Source organism: Phalaenopsis equestris, unplaced genomic scaffold (genome assembly GCF_001263595.1).
Source record: "Phalaenopsis equestris unplaced genomic scaffold, ASM126359v1 Scaffold000226, whole genome shotgun sequence".
Classification (NCBI taxonomy): domain Eukaryota; kingdom Viridiplantae; phylum Streptophyta; class Magnoliopsida; order Asparagales; family Orchidaceae; genus Phalaenopsis; species Phalaenopsis equestris.
This window is the reverse complement of record NW_018164668.1, coordinates 1,951,343-1,963,651: the sequence shown is the minus strand read 5'-3', so window position 1 is coordinate 1,963,651 and position 12,309 is coordinate 1,951,343. Positions and strand designations below refer to the sequence as shown.

The window sequence follows — 12,309 nt, the reverse complement described above, 5'->3', positions numbered from 1 at the left end:
ACTGTAGGACATGGAATTATTTTTGGCAGTCAGAAGAATGATCCTTCAGTTGTGGGGTATGTTGATTCAGACTATGCAGGTGATTTGGATGGCAGAAGGTCTACAACTGGGTATGTGTTTACTCTTGGTGGAGGGCCTATATGTTGGAAATCAACAATTCAGTCTATTGTGGCATTATCTACAACTGAAGCAGAGTATATGGCAGTAGCTGAAGCTGCTAAAGAAGCCTTATGGCTTGTTGGGCTAGTAAAGGAACTGGGCGTTGAGCAAGGTGGAGTTCAGTTGCATTGTGATAGTCAGAGAGCTATTTATCTGGCTAAGAACCAGGTGTACCATGCGAGAACCAAGCACATTGATGTCAGATATCACAAGATCAGAGAGTTGATTGCTTCTGGGGAGATATTATTGCAGAAGGTTCATACTGATGAGAATGCAGCTGATATGTTGACCAAGTCAGTTACTATCAACAAGTTCTTGCATTGCTTGAACTTGTTGAATGTTTGCAGTTGCTAGAGAAGCATGGTGACCCAACCCACAGTAGTGCAGATGTAACTCCCAGGTATTTTTTCTCTTAAGGGGCTGGATATTTGCCAAGGTGGAGATTTGTTATGATATGGCTCATATACCATATCGGGACAGATGCTGGATCGAAGGGAGCGGAGCGGAAAAATCTGTTCAAATTGGGAAGTTACGTGGGTTGGGGTGCGGGGGCAAAGCCCCGCGGTATGGGACAGGGGGAATAATTACATGTTGTGCCTAGGTTTACTCCTGGGGTTATAAATAGGCATGTTAGTAACCCCATGAGGTATCCCTCTATTCTGTAACGTCTTTTCTGAATATTGAAAGGAACTCGCCGCTCTGCTCCCGAGGACGTAGACATCTTTGCCGAGTCTCGTTAAATCTCTGTGCTCTTCTGGATTTGTGTCGCTCTTGTTTTTCTTCGCCCTATTTTTCTCAACAAGTGGCATGTATTAAATGTGTGAGGAGGCAATAATCTAGATCTATCAAATGGCAATAGCAAAGGGGCACAAAGAGGGCATTGGACATGTGTGCAGTGGCAGTGAGGTGTGAGGAGGGAAGAGGTCCCGAGCATCCACAATCTCATCCACACCCCTATTTACTTTCAGTAATAAAAAGTTGTATTTCCTGTTGCGATTTGGTTAACTCTGGTATCATTTACATTTATGCCACCTTATCTATGCTTGAAATTGTACATCACACTTTTTAAAAGTTAAAATAGTGGTATTTTTCATGATGTGAAATTTTTCGGTGGTTTAAATGTAAAATTTAATATTTAGGTGTTGATATGAATTGAGTGGTTGACAATATCCATTCGAAGCTTACATGACAATTATTGAAAGACCATTCTTGATAATCCTTTGGTGAGTATGTCAACAAGCTGAACTTATATCATACATTCCAAACTTACCTAATAGTTTTTGAAAGAACATTCTTGATAATCCTTCTATTATGTTGGAAAGTTGATCATATGTTGTGATGGATGGGGTACAAATTAGACCACATTCAATATTCTCCTTTATAAAAGAAACATCAATTTCAATATGCTTTTTACGATTATGTTACATGGGATATTGTGGAACATTAATGATTGGCTTGTTTTATAATAGAGCTTCATAAAATCATGGTTTTAGAAATTTGATTAGACCAGTCGGTTCTCCAGCTAGTTTTGCCCAAATGCAAAACTAGTTCTGCACAGAATCAATTAGATTCGACAGTTGAACCAGTGAAATGGTAAACATATCCTGTTCGTAAATTACCATCTAGTGCTAATATTAATCAATTTTATTTTATTTTATTTTATTTTGATATGATGGAAAGAGATAAATGATTTAGATCAAAATAAAGAAAATAATAAAAATATAATATCCCAAAATTTTAATTTGAAATTAAATTCAAAGTATTCCAAAGTAAATTGTCATGAATTAGAATATTGAATATTAAATTGGTGAGAATATAAGTATTACAACATAAGTACATCATTTAAATTATATTAAAATAAATTTAATATTTATTAAGTATCTGGTTCCCAACTAAACTGTTGAACATTTAACATCTACTATTTTCCAATTTAATATCTGAAATGATTTTCAAAACTTTACATAGAACATTTTCATACTTAAATTATAAAGCCTTTGAGAATAATTTTTAGTCACAGTAATCTGCAGATCCTTAATGTCATAGATCTAAATTTAGATTTTGTGTTAAATTTGCCACCACACTTAATTTTTGTTTCTCTAAGTCATAAGACAACCCTCTAAGAATATGCAATATCCTAAGATCGATCTCCTATCCAAAAAAAATCCATTTAATTTGCATTTACATATTTAAGAGTCAGGTCATCCCATTTTCTTGAAATAAATTCAATTGTTCCGTTTTCTCTTCAAATATTATAAAATTCTACAGGACAACCAGATGTATAATTCTTTTAGGCCATCCATTAATTGTCTTACAAAACTAACAACGTAGGCAATGTTAATTATAGTATCTGAAAATTTGAAGTATTTCCACCAAGCTCAGAAGAGAGGCTTTTTCATCTAATTTGTCATCTTACGCATCTCAAATCTATAATTGAATTCTCTATGTTCGCAATACATTTGTATCCAAACTTAATTGTATTTTTTAATAATGAAAATTTTAAATTAGAAAATAAAAGCAGTACAGCATAAGCAATTAATAGAAATTGCTAGAGAAAAAATTGCACAAGAAAAAATAAAAATAACTTGGAGCACAAGCCTCCCTTCGAAATTAAAAAACACTCAAGTGGGCTGCCTTCAGAAAAATGATGATAGATTTTCTTTTTTAAATTTTGGCCTAATTTGGTGAATAAGATATGAAGATTCCATCCCAACTTAGCTAAATATTTTAACAAATCTCTAATGTATTAATTGTGAGAATTCCATGCCGAGAATATAAAACCTCAATACCAAGTACTTTAGCTTGCCTAAATCTTTTACTTCAAATTCTTTGAACAATCTTTTCTTTCAGTTCATCATTCCTTCCAAATTACTAACCATCAATAAAATATTCACATATACTAATAGTGATGAGACTCCCCATAAAGTCGTGTTTTACAAGTAATATATGATCTTATTGACTCCATTTGTATCCCATTTTGAGCATTAACTCCTTCAGTCCACACAATGCCTTCTATAACATACATATAATTTATTTTGAATTTGGCCCAAAACATGTGTGGGACATCTATCCTTTGTCCGCTAGCTCGCTTGAGTAAAAAAGGCATTCTTAATATCAAATTGTTGTATTTTTAAGGCCATGCTAGTTGCTAACAAAAGAAATCTTGAACAATATTCAATTTAGCAACCAGAGCAATAACAGTCTCAGGTTAATCAATCTCAAATGTTTATGTACAGCTTTTAACTACCAATCTGGTTTTATGCCTCTCTAATGAATCATCCGTTTTGTATTTTACAGTAAAGTTCTATTTGTATCTTCCTAGTATCTTTCCTTTACACAGTATTCTATTGTTCTAAGGCTTTTATTTCCACCTCGATAACATTCTTCTAATTCTCATTACTTAAAATCCCAAAGATATTGTTGGGGGTGGAAATAATATGCGGATTACTAAGAGAGAAGCTAGAAAATTATAAGAAAAAACTTTTCTACCACCTAACAAGCAAATTCAATGCAAGTTCTTATATATATTTTAATGGCAATACTAAGGTCGCTTTGCTTTTCATTAATAGGTTCAACGATAAAGATTGAATTGATTAATCGGGCAAGTAGATTGAAGAACTGGTACCTCTTTTTATGTAAACTCATAATGGAGAGAGAGAGGTGAATTCAAAAACTTTTAAACATTAAAAATAAAAAGTGAAACTTTATAATTGTTAAACTAATTGGCACCAAATATTAAATCAGCTTGGTTATAAGGATTGAGTTATTTTACTTTATTATTAGTATTATTATTATATATCTATATATATATATTAATGGCTTATTTTTATATTTTTAGTCCATTTAATATTGACTTTTTTAAAATACAAAATCTAAATTTCTTCCTTGCATTTACAGATTTGCAGGTAAAACGCTCAACAAGTTTGACAATAATTTTCTCTTTGAAAAAAATCATCCATCCTACTTTAGCAATGGACAAAAAAAGCCTTCCGCCCCAAAATATCATTATTTCCGCGAAAAAATAGCACATAACAAAATGTTTCACTAATGGCCAAAACATCAGTGACATGTCTGAAACACATTACAGTACTCATGACACATGATTCTATTTTCATAGCAAGGGTCCGTTTGAGATCATTTTTATTTTTTGTTTTTTTTTATCTCTCATTCTTATTTATTTTTCTATGTTTTGATTTGAAATAAAACATGTTTAGTTACAATAATTATTTTTAAAAACACTCAAAAGGCACAAAAGTTATTTTGAGTGTTTTTAAAACAAATTGATTTATTTTTAAAAACAGAAAATAAGAACATGCAAAAAATACAATAAACAAACACCTTCTTTAAAATAAAAGAAAAAATAAAACAAAAACGTATGATAAAATTTATGCCAAAGAAGCTCTAAGCAAATGTTAAATTTTGAGAAAGCAAAAAATTGCACGTATCAGTTAAATTTTTAAATATGCCCGTCACACCAATATCAAAATAATAAATTGAAAATGATCATAAACGCTGACCTGTTTGTAAGTTAACATAGAACAAAGGGTTTGAACATCTCTGTACTTAGCAGTCAATCCAGCTCTAACGACATTATCTGACGTCGCCATGCACTCAATACACTCACCAGAAACGTAAGCATGTGGCTCATTTGCATTAATACATAATGCTTCCCCGGGGCTGAGCTTCACATAATTAAAGAAAAAGGCTGCTATAACACCGACATCAGCAGGGTATTGCTTCTCTAAAAGTAACACTAATTCTTCTTTTACTGTAAGTACCCGAACCTGATTTAAACTAAGATTTTGTTAGCAACTTAGCATCCATAATTTAAGCTGTAGAAAAGAAATAGGAAAAGATATGTAGTAGAATACTTTATATATATATATCTTATTTAATAAACATAACGCACCATTCAATGAAGAGAAAAGAAGCCACAAGAAACTCAAACAAAATAAATGGTTATCAATTCTTCTTCTTTTCCAACAACAATGCATGATAATGGTAATATTCTGGCATAATGCAATATGTTAAGCATACTAGTCATATTAACAGATTAGAACATAATAACATAAACAAATCATAAGTTTCATTTTTCTTTTTTTTTTTTGGAGGGATTAAAGTGTTGTCTAAGGGATTTAAATGAATCTCTGACGGTAAAAATTTTTTTGTGAAACTTCAATAAAAAAGCAGAAAGCCTAGTTCTTTATGTTTTGGGTATTTTAGAAGTTAGATGCTTTGTACTGAAATAGAAAAGTAGTTCATTTTCAGTTCTTATGTGTTTATAACACAAAAACTATACTTTTATTTTATTAAATAATATATGCCTCAAATCTGTATTTATTGAGAGTTTTGGATAAAATAATTTTGAATTTTGGGACGCTATTATTAAACTGGTATGATTCTCATGCCAATCATATCTACTAATCAAGATATGAGAAATCTATAGATGATATGAGGCATGTAATAAAGAACCTTCGGATGAAAAAAAAATTCTGTTTCTAATAACAATCTTACAAGTTTGAAATGTGATTCCACCGAGTGTAGTATATGAGTGACTATCTAATTTAGAAAGAGTCATCGCTTTGTACTGGTGTGAAGCTTGATTTTTTATTATTATATTAAATTCATTCCTTGTTCTATTTCATCTACACAATTTATTATTATCTTGTTTGGAGTTTATCGATTTTGTTCAAAAGCTGACAGATCAGAAAATCTAATTTGTGAAATTAAATCCACTTTGCTCAGTGATTTTATATTTTTCTAATTTCTTGCTGAAATTCTTGAACATTTCATTATCAATTAGTATTAAAATCTAGCCTTGTATGTTTTCATTTAAAAATAGGAGTAATCGGATAAATTATTAACGTGTAATATATGAATCCTCAATTTTCCTTTGAATGGAAAAATACTGCGCATCATATTAGTTACATTAGAAAATCATAATCCTAAGATTTCCTGAATCAGTTATCAGTTAGTAATTCCGCTAACTAAAAATCAATACATTTATCTCTATAAAATTTAAAACAAACTACACCATTCAGTTGCAACAAATTTGTCTGTTTAGGAAAAGATTTTAAAATCCAATCACTCCAGGAACACCAAGAAGCATCAAAGAAAGATAAAAACAACAACAATCCAAATGAAATGGGTCTAATAAATGCTGAAAGTCATTTAGGAGCAGCAAATGTAACAAAAAGTACTAATCCAGCAGTTAAATGCAGCAAATCCCAAAATGGAGTCATAGAATTCATGTTCATACCTACCCAAGAACAGAAATATGAACATTAATTAAAGCATTCCATACCATAATCAATTTTTAAATACCTTTTGCTCTTCGCCTAAACGACTCAAGAGTTTCTTTAATGCTTCAGAAATAGCTTCTTTGCTTGCTGTCATAAGTGTAGTAAACATAGATTGCAAGAGAGCTTTAACTACCTCGTTTCCATCTACAACTTGTATTTTCATAAACTTTATAGCACTCTCCTCACCAACCAGCTCCAAAATCTCAGGCACATGAGTAAGCACATCCTTCAGCTCCTACAAACAAAGCATTAATTAAAATTTCAACAGATCCTTAGGCCCTTAAGCTGTATTGAGAGCATTGTTATTTTCAATATTTAACCAATTCATTCTTCTGCTACAGTAATAAATCAAAAGCAAGAACTCCATGGAAGAGAGGAAATTCAACAAATTACAAATTGTAGATAAGAAACCAACCAAATGGATCTGTCACTATGAATCCTTCAATATAAAAAGATGGCATAATTACATAAACATTAATATTTATAAACTCCAGTTTGATATGAACAAGTAACGGCGGCTTGGAGTATAGACCATCAAGGGAGAACAATTGCTGAACGTTTTTTTTTTTTTTTTTTGGGTATTTACATACATACCACCCCATTCCTACACATTTACATATTACTATCCTCGTACTTAAACGGTCTCTCCTAGACCGGTCGAAAGCCAAAGCATTGGTGGGCCACAACGGTATGCGGGCCGATCCTGCTCATGAGAAGAAGCGGGGCGGCACTTTGCTGCCACAGAAAAGGGCAGGGAGCAGGTGGAGTTCACAATAGGCTTAATTACATACTCAAGAAGAACAGATTAAGAAAATTTGGAGGGAAACTGGCAAAGGAAATTTTCAAATGCTGTTGGAGGATTATATTGAGGGGAGGAACCTAGAATTTGTTTTCTGGATACATATTTTTTTGGCTGTTGTTTTCTTTTCATCTTGTGGTATTCCTAACAACGTCTAGGGTTGTGGAAGAGCCGATATGCCTCTCAAAAAATATATCACCATTGTATCTTGCTTTTAGCCTTTGTTTGTTTGTTAAGTTAGTTTGCCTTTTACCTCTTGTCATTTTGTGGTTGTTTGCTCGCTGATTTTGGCTCTGGAGTTATCAAATTTGTATCAAAGCATAGACCTTGGTGGGATGGCAGCAAAAAAAGTGGATGTGCTCAAATGAGAGGTATGGCAAATCAAATAAAAAATGGAAGAGAGGTTCGCCACCATGGAGGACAGGTTTTCTTCCATAGAAAGTCAAATAGAGGATGAATTTGAAAGCATAGGAGAAATGCGGAAGATTATGAAAAAGTTCATGGAGATGCAATCCAAGGTTGTGTCGATCGCTCCAATTGCAAACCCTAACCAAGGGCTGATCAGAGAATCATTAACCAGGTCAAAAGGGAAGGAGATCAAGCGACAAGACAGTGAGGAAGACATCATCTTACCAACAAGTGTGTCCCCCTAGGACTCCGAGAGGAGGGTGAGTGGAGACTTCTGTTGGAGGCGGATAGGCCGAAAATTGGAGGAAAGGTGTAAGGGGCACGGAAGAGCATGATGGAAGAAGGAGGAAATCGGGAGTAGGGTATGCTTATGACTGGAGGAGGGAGTTTCACCCTAGATACATGAGGGGAAATGTCGAAGGAAGAGGAAGTTGGGGTGGAGATGTAAGGGTCAAAAAACTGAAGATGTTGATCTTTGAAAAGGGAGGATGCACATGAGTGGGTTTATTTGGTGGAACGGTTCTTTGCAATCAATGAGTTCTTTGAGGAAGAGAAACTCAAGGCAGCGAGATTATGTTTGCAGGAGAAGGCTTTAATGTGGTTTCAGTGGATGGAGGCAAGACATATGATGCACTCAGGAGAGGAGTTCAAAGGTCGCTTGTTAGAACGTTTTCGAGTCATTCGGGAAGGAGACCTACATGAGCAATTATATGCTCTGATTCAGAAGGGGACAGCTACGTAATATCAGGAGAAGTTCGAGCTCTTGTTAGAGAGGTTTAGGGGGATTTCTCCAAGCAGCCATCTGACCCTTGAGGCCATGTAGATTGAGGGAAATGATGGAACTCACACAGATAATGTAGGATAAGAAACAAGTGAAGAAGACTAGCAAAGGTGGCGCACCGAAGATATCTACAAGAGCACCTTAACGGCCAAGACACAGAGGACACATATGGTGTCATTTTAGAATGATAAGTCAAAGGGGAAAAATACAGGAACTCGCCCTAGGAGTAATTTCAAGCATCTCGTGGATAAGAAGTGCAAGATAAAAGAGCAAAATGATTGTGTTAACGTTGAGACGAAAAATATGCCTAGGGAACCGCTGTAAGGAGTTCATCCTTCAGATTCTTTTAGTCCATGAGGAGGATACAGAGAGTGATGAATCAGAGGAGGATGTGGTGGAGGAGGAGCATCTGCATTTGGATGTGACGAAGTTGTCCCCCAATTCGGTGGTGAGATTTACTCCAGATCACACCATGAAGGTGAGGGGATGGGGTGGGTCGGGTATAACCGATTGTAGCGTTATTGGATAGCGGGGCCACGCATAACTTTATCTCAAATTAGGTTAGGGAGAAGCTAGGGATGCAGCTGGTGACTACAGGAAGCTTCAGCGTCATAATGGGGACAGAGAAAGTGAAGAAAAATCGAAAAATTTATAAGGGGTTAGTTATGACACTACATGACTTACAAGTGGTGGAGGATTTCCTTCCCTCATATTTGGGCAACAAAGATATGATTTTAGGAATGAACTGGGTGCAAATGCTAGGGGAGATGATGGTGGATTGGAAGTCTCTGACGATGGAGTTCCAAGTGGATGGTAGGAAGGAGATGCTGAGAAGAGATGCTAGTTTATGCAAACCTATGGTGTAACTCAAAATAATGGCCAAGTCGAAAAGGGGTGGGCAACTTGGTGGAGTTGCAAAGAATTGAGGAGAATTGTGATTCAGGGTTGGCAGAGTTTCTTGAAGGTTTCAAGCAGCTCCTACAACAGTTTAGGGATATCTTCTAATAGCCAAGCAGGTTACCTCCCCCGAGGGAGCACGTGCATGTTGTTACCTTGAAGGAGAGTGTTTCCCCCATCAATGTCAAACCACACAGGTACATCCAGATTCAGAAGGATGAGATTAAGAAGCTACTCCGAGAGATGCTTGAAATCAAGATTATCAGACCTAATGTATGTCATTTTTTTTCATTTTCTTCCTGTTGATGAAGAAAAAATATGGTAGTTCGAGATTCTGTGTGGAATATTGGACTTTGAATAAGGAGACGGTTTTGAACAAGTTTTCTATTCCCATGACAGATAAGTTACTGGATGAGCTTTATGAGACAGTCATTTTCTCAAAAAATAATCTTAAGTCGGGATACCATCATATCATGATAAATCCAACGAATGTTCGCAAGACAGCATTCAGGACAAATGAATGTGATTATGAGTTCTTAGTGATGTCATTTGGCTTCATCAACGCCCCGTCGACATTTCAATCCCTCATGAATAGATTTTTTTCAACCTTACTTATGAAAATTTGTCATGATCTTCTTTGATGACATTTTGATCTACAGTCGTACAGAGACAGAGCATTTGGGGCCCCTAAGGACAGATATGGCAACATTAAGGAAGCACCAATTGTATGTCAATTTGAAGTAATGTTCTTTTACACAATTTCAGGTGCACCTACAGTAGAAGTGAACTGGTCTATAATCGAGGCTATGGTTGATTGACCCTTACCAAAGAATTTGAAGAAGTTGAGAGGATTCCTGCGACTAACCAGCTAATATCAAAAGTTAGTAAGAGGATATAGCACAACAGCATGAATACTGATGGAGTAAATTAAAAAAAGTCAATTTCAAATGGGGGAAAACAACAACACAGATGTTTGGACATCTAAATAAGGTCATAACTGACATACCAGTATTAGCACTTTTAGATTTCAAGAAACCATTCATGGTGGAGACGAATACATAGGGGTATAGATTAGGAGCGTCGCTCATGCAAGATCAATGTTTGATTGCCTACTTCAATATTTAGATGTTGGAGTATATCCTCAGATTATTACAAGAATTTCATGGCAGTGCGATTGGGTGACACTCAGAAGTGCAGAAGGTCTACAGTCATACGGCGACAGAGCTTTATTGGGTAGGGATACACAGATAAGTAGAGAACATGGTGGCAAAATGTGATGTGAGCCAAAGGCACAAGTAATTGATCATGGCATCGGGAGGGTTACAACAACCATTACATTACCTGGGAAGATTTGAGAAGAAATGACGATGGATTTTATCGAGGGTTTGCCAAGGTCAGAAGGGCTCACGGTAATCCTGGTGGTTGTGGATCGTCTAAGTATGCACATTTCATTCTCTTAAGACATCCCTACACTGCAGTTTCAGTCGCGGTGGTGTTTATCCAGGAAGTGGCCTGTTTGCACAGGGTGCCGGAATCGATAGTATCGGATAGGGGATAAGGAAAAGGTTTTCCTCAACCACTTGGAATGAGCTATTCAGGTTGCAAGAGACAGTCCTTAAAAGAAGAATTACATATCATCCTCATACAGATGAGCAGATGGAGGTAGTCAACAAGAGTGTGAAAATATATCTGCATTGTTTTGTATCTAATACACCAAAGCTACTGGCTAAGTGAATTGCAAGGGTTGAATATTAGTATAATACTTCTATTGGCCTCATTTTTAGTGAGGTCTAGTCTTCCTCTTAGGGTTTAGGATCTAGCCTTAGGGATCTCCCTTCGACTATCTTAGAACCTTAGAAATGAAACCCGCCTCGTTCTAGAAATTGAACTTATTTCTGTATCCTTTTGGAGTTTCGCGTGTGTGGTATCAACTTCTAGCACTTAGAAGGGTGAAACCAACGTGAGAAAACCCAAAAGGGATTCCCATAGGACCTTTTGAGCCTTAGGGTGACCTTTTGCACAATTCGTACTCCCGGTTCGCACTCCCGCGCACAAAACTTTGTAATACGGAGAGTTGACACGTCCGATCGCCACGATTCGCTTCGTTTGCACTGTTACTTGTCGAATGCTCGAGTTAACCTTTTGAAGCATTTGGTGGAATTTGAATTTTGACGCGTTGTTTTGACTTGATTGTCAACGACGTTGTCCGAGCGACCCCGGATGACGAATCGGACTACACCGGCACGTCCGGAGCGTCGATTTTGCCCAGGGAGGACACCCATTTTGTTAAGACGCCGCGTGTGAATAAATCACATATAATTTTCCTCTTTAAGCACCAAATCCCTAAACTCACGAACCCGAGCTCTGCCTCTCTTCCCTCTCCCGTTCGCGTGTCTAGCCTTTCCCTTTCTCGGTCTTGAGCCGACCGAGCTCCTCCTCCTCCACGCGAGAGAAAGTTGACCTCGTTCGTCCTTACCTGAATTTTTTCTGCCCGCGGCCCTCCTTCCCGAAGTCGTGCCAGTATCCCCGAGCTGTGTTTTTCCTTTTCTTGGTAGTTTGGCTTTGGGCAGCTCGCTCCCTGGTTGGTACACTTGAATGACAAACTCTCCCTTCTTCCCGATATTTTCCTCGCTGCCACAGGTTCGCCGCTCGGTCCTAGATGTTTCGGTGGCTTCGCCTTCTGTGAGCAGGGAATACGTCCTTTTTCTGCTTTGGCCCGAACTTTGGCCCGATTCGAGTGTCGTGGGTTCAAGGGGTGATCTTCTTTTTTTTCCCCTCTCTTCTCTGCCTATAAGCATAGTTCCTTTTGAAATTTTTATGGTTGTTGAAGAAAATTTTGCAAAAAAGGAGAGTAGAAGTTTTAGCTGTGAGGAGATTGGAAAGGGGATTTCTGTGAGAGCTTTTCCTTGAGGTGAATTCTGGTGTTGCAGTGCTTTACATTGGCATTAAGGAGGTACCTCTTCTTT

General features: G+C 36.6%; 1 protein-coding gene across 3 annotated transcripts in view; it reads right to left on the bottom strand.

Moving 5' to 3' along the window:
- The window catches only part of LOC110023626 (mannose-6-phosphate isomerase 2-like), a 62,332-nt gene that overhangs the window by 35,024 nt on the left and 14,999 nt on the right, over nucleotides 1-12,309 (bottom strand). For all 3 annotated transcript variants that reach the window (XR_002293926.1, XR_002293925.1, XM_020723118.1), the window contains exons 3-4: nucleotides 6,481-6,693; nucleotides 4,674-4,940 (exon numbers count right to left, since the gene is read on the bottom strand). Coding sequence is in view for 1 of the 3 variants with exons in the window: in XM_020723118.1 (XP_020578777.1) it covers nucleotides 4,674-4,940; nucleotides 6,481-6,693 (480 nt within the window). In the remaining 2 variants the exon portion in view is untranslated. The remainder of the gene's footprint in view (nucleotides 1-4,673; nucleotides 4,941-6,480; nucleotides 6,694-12,309) is intronic.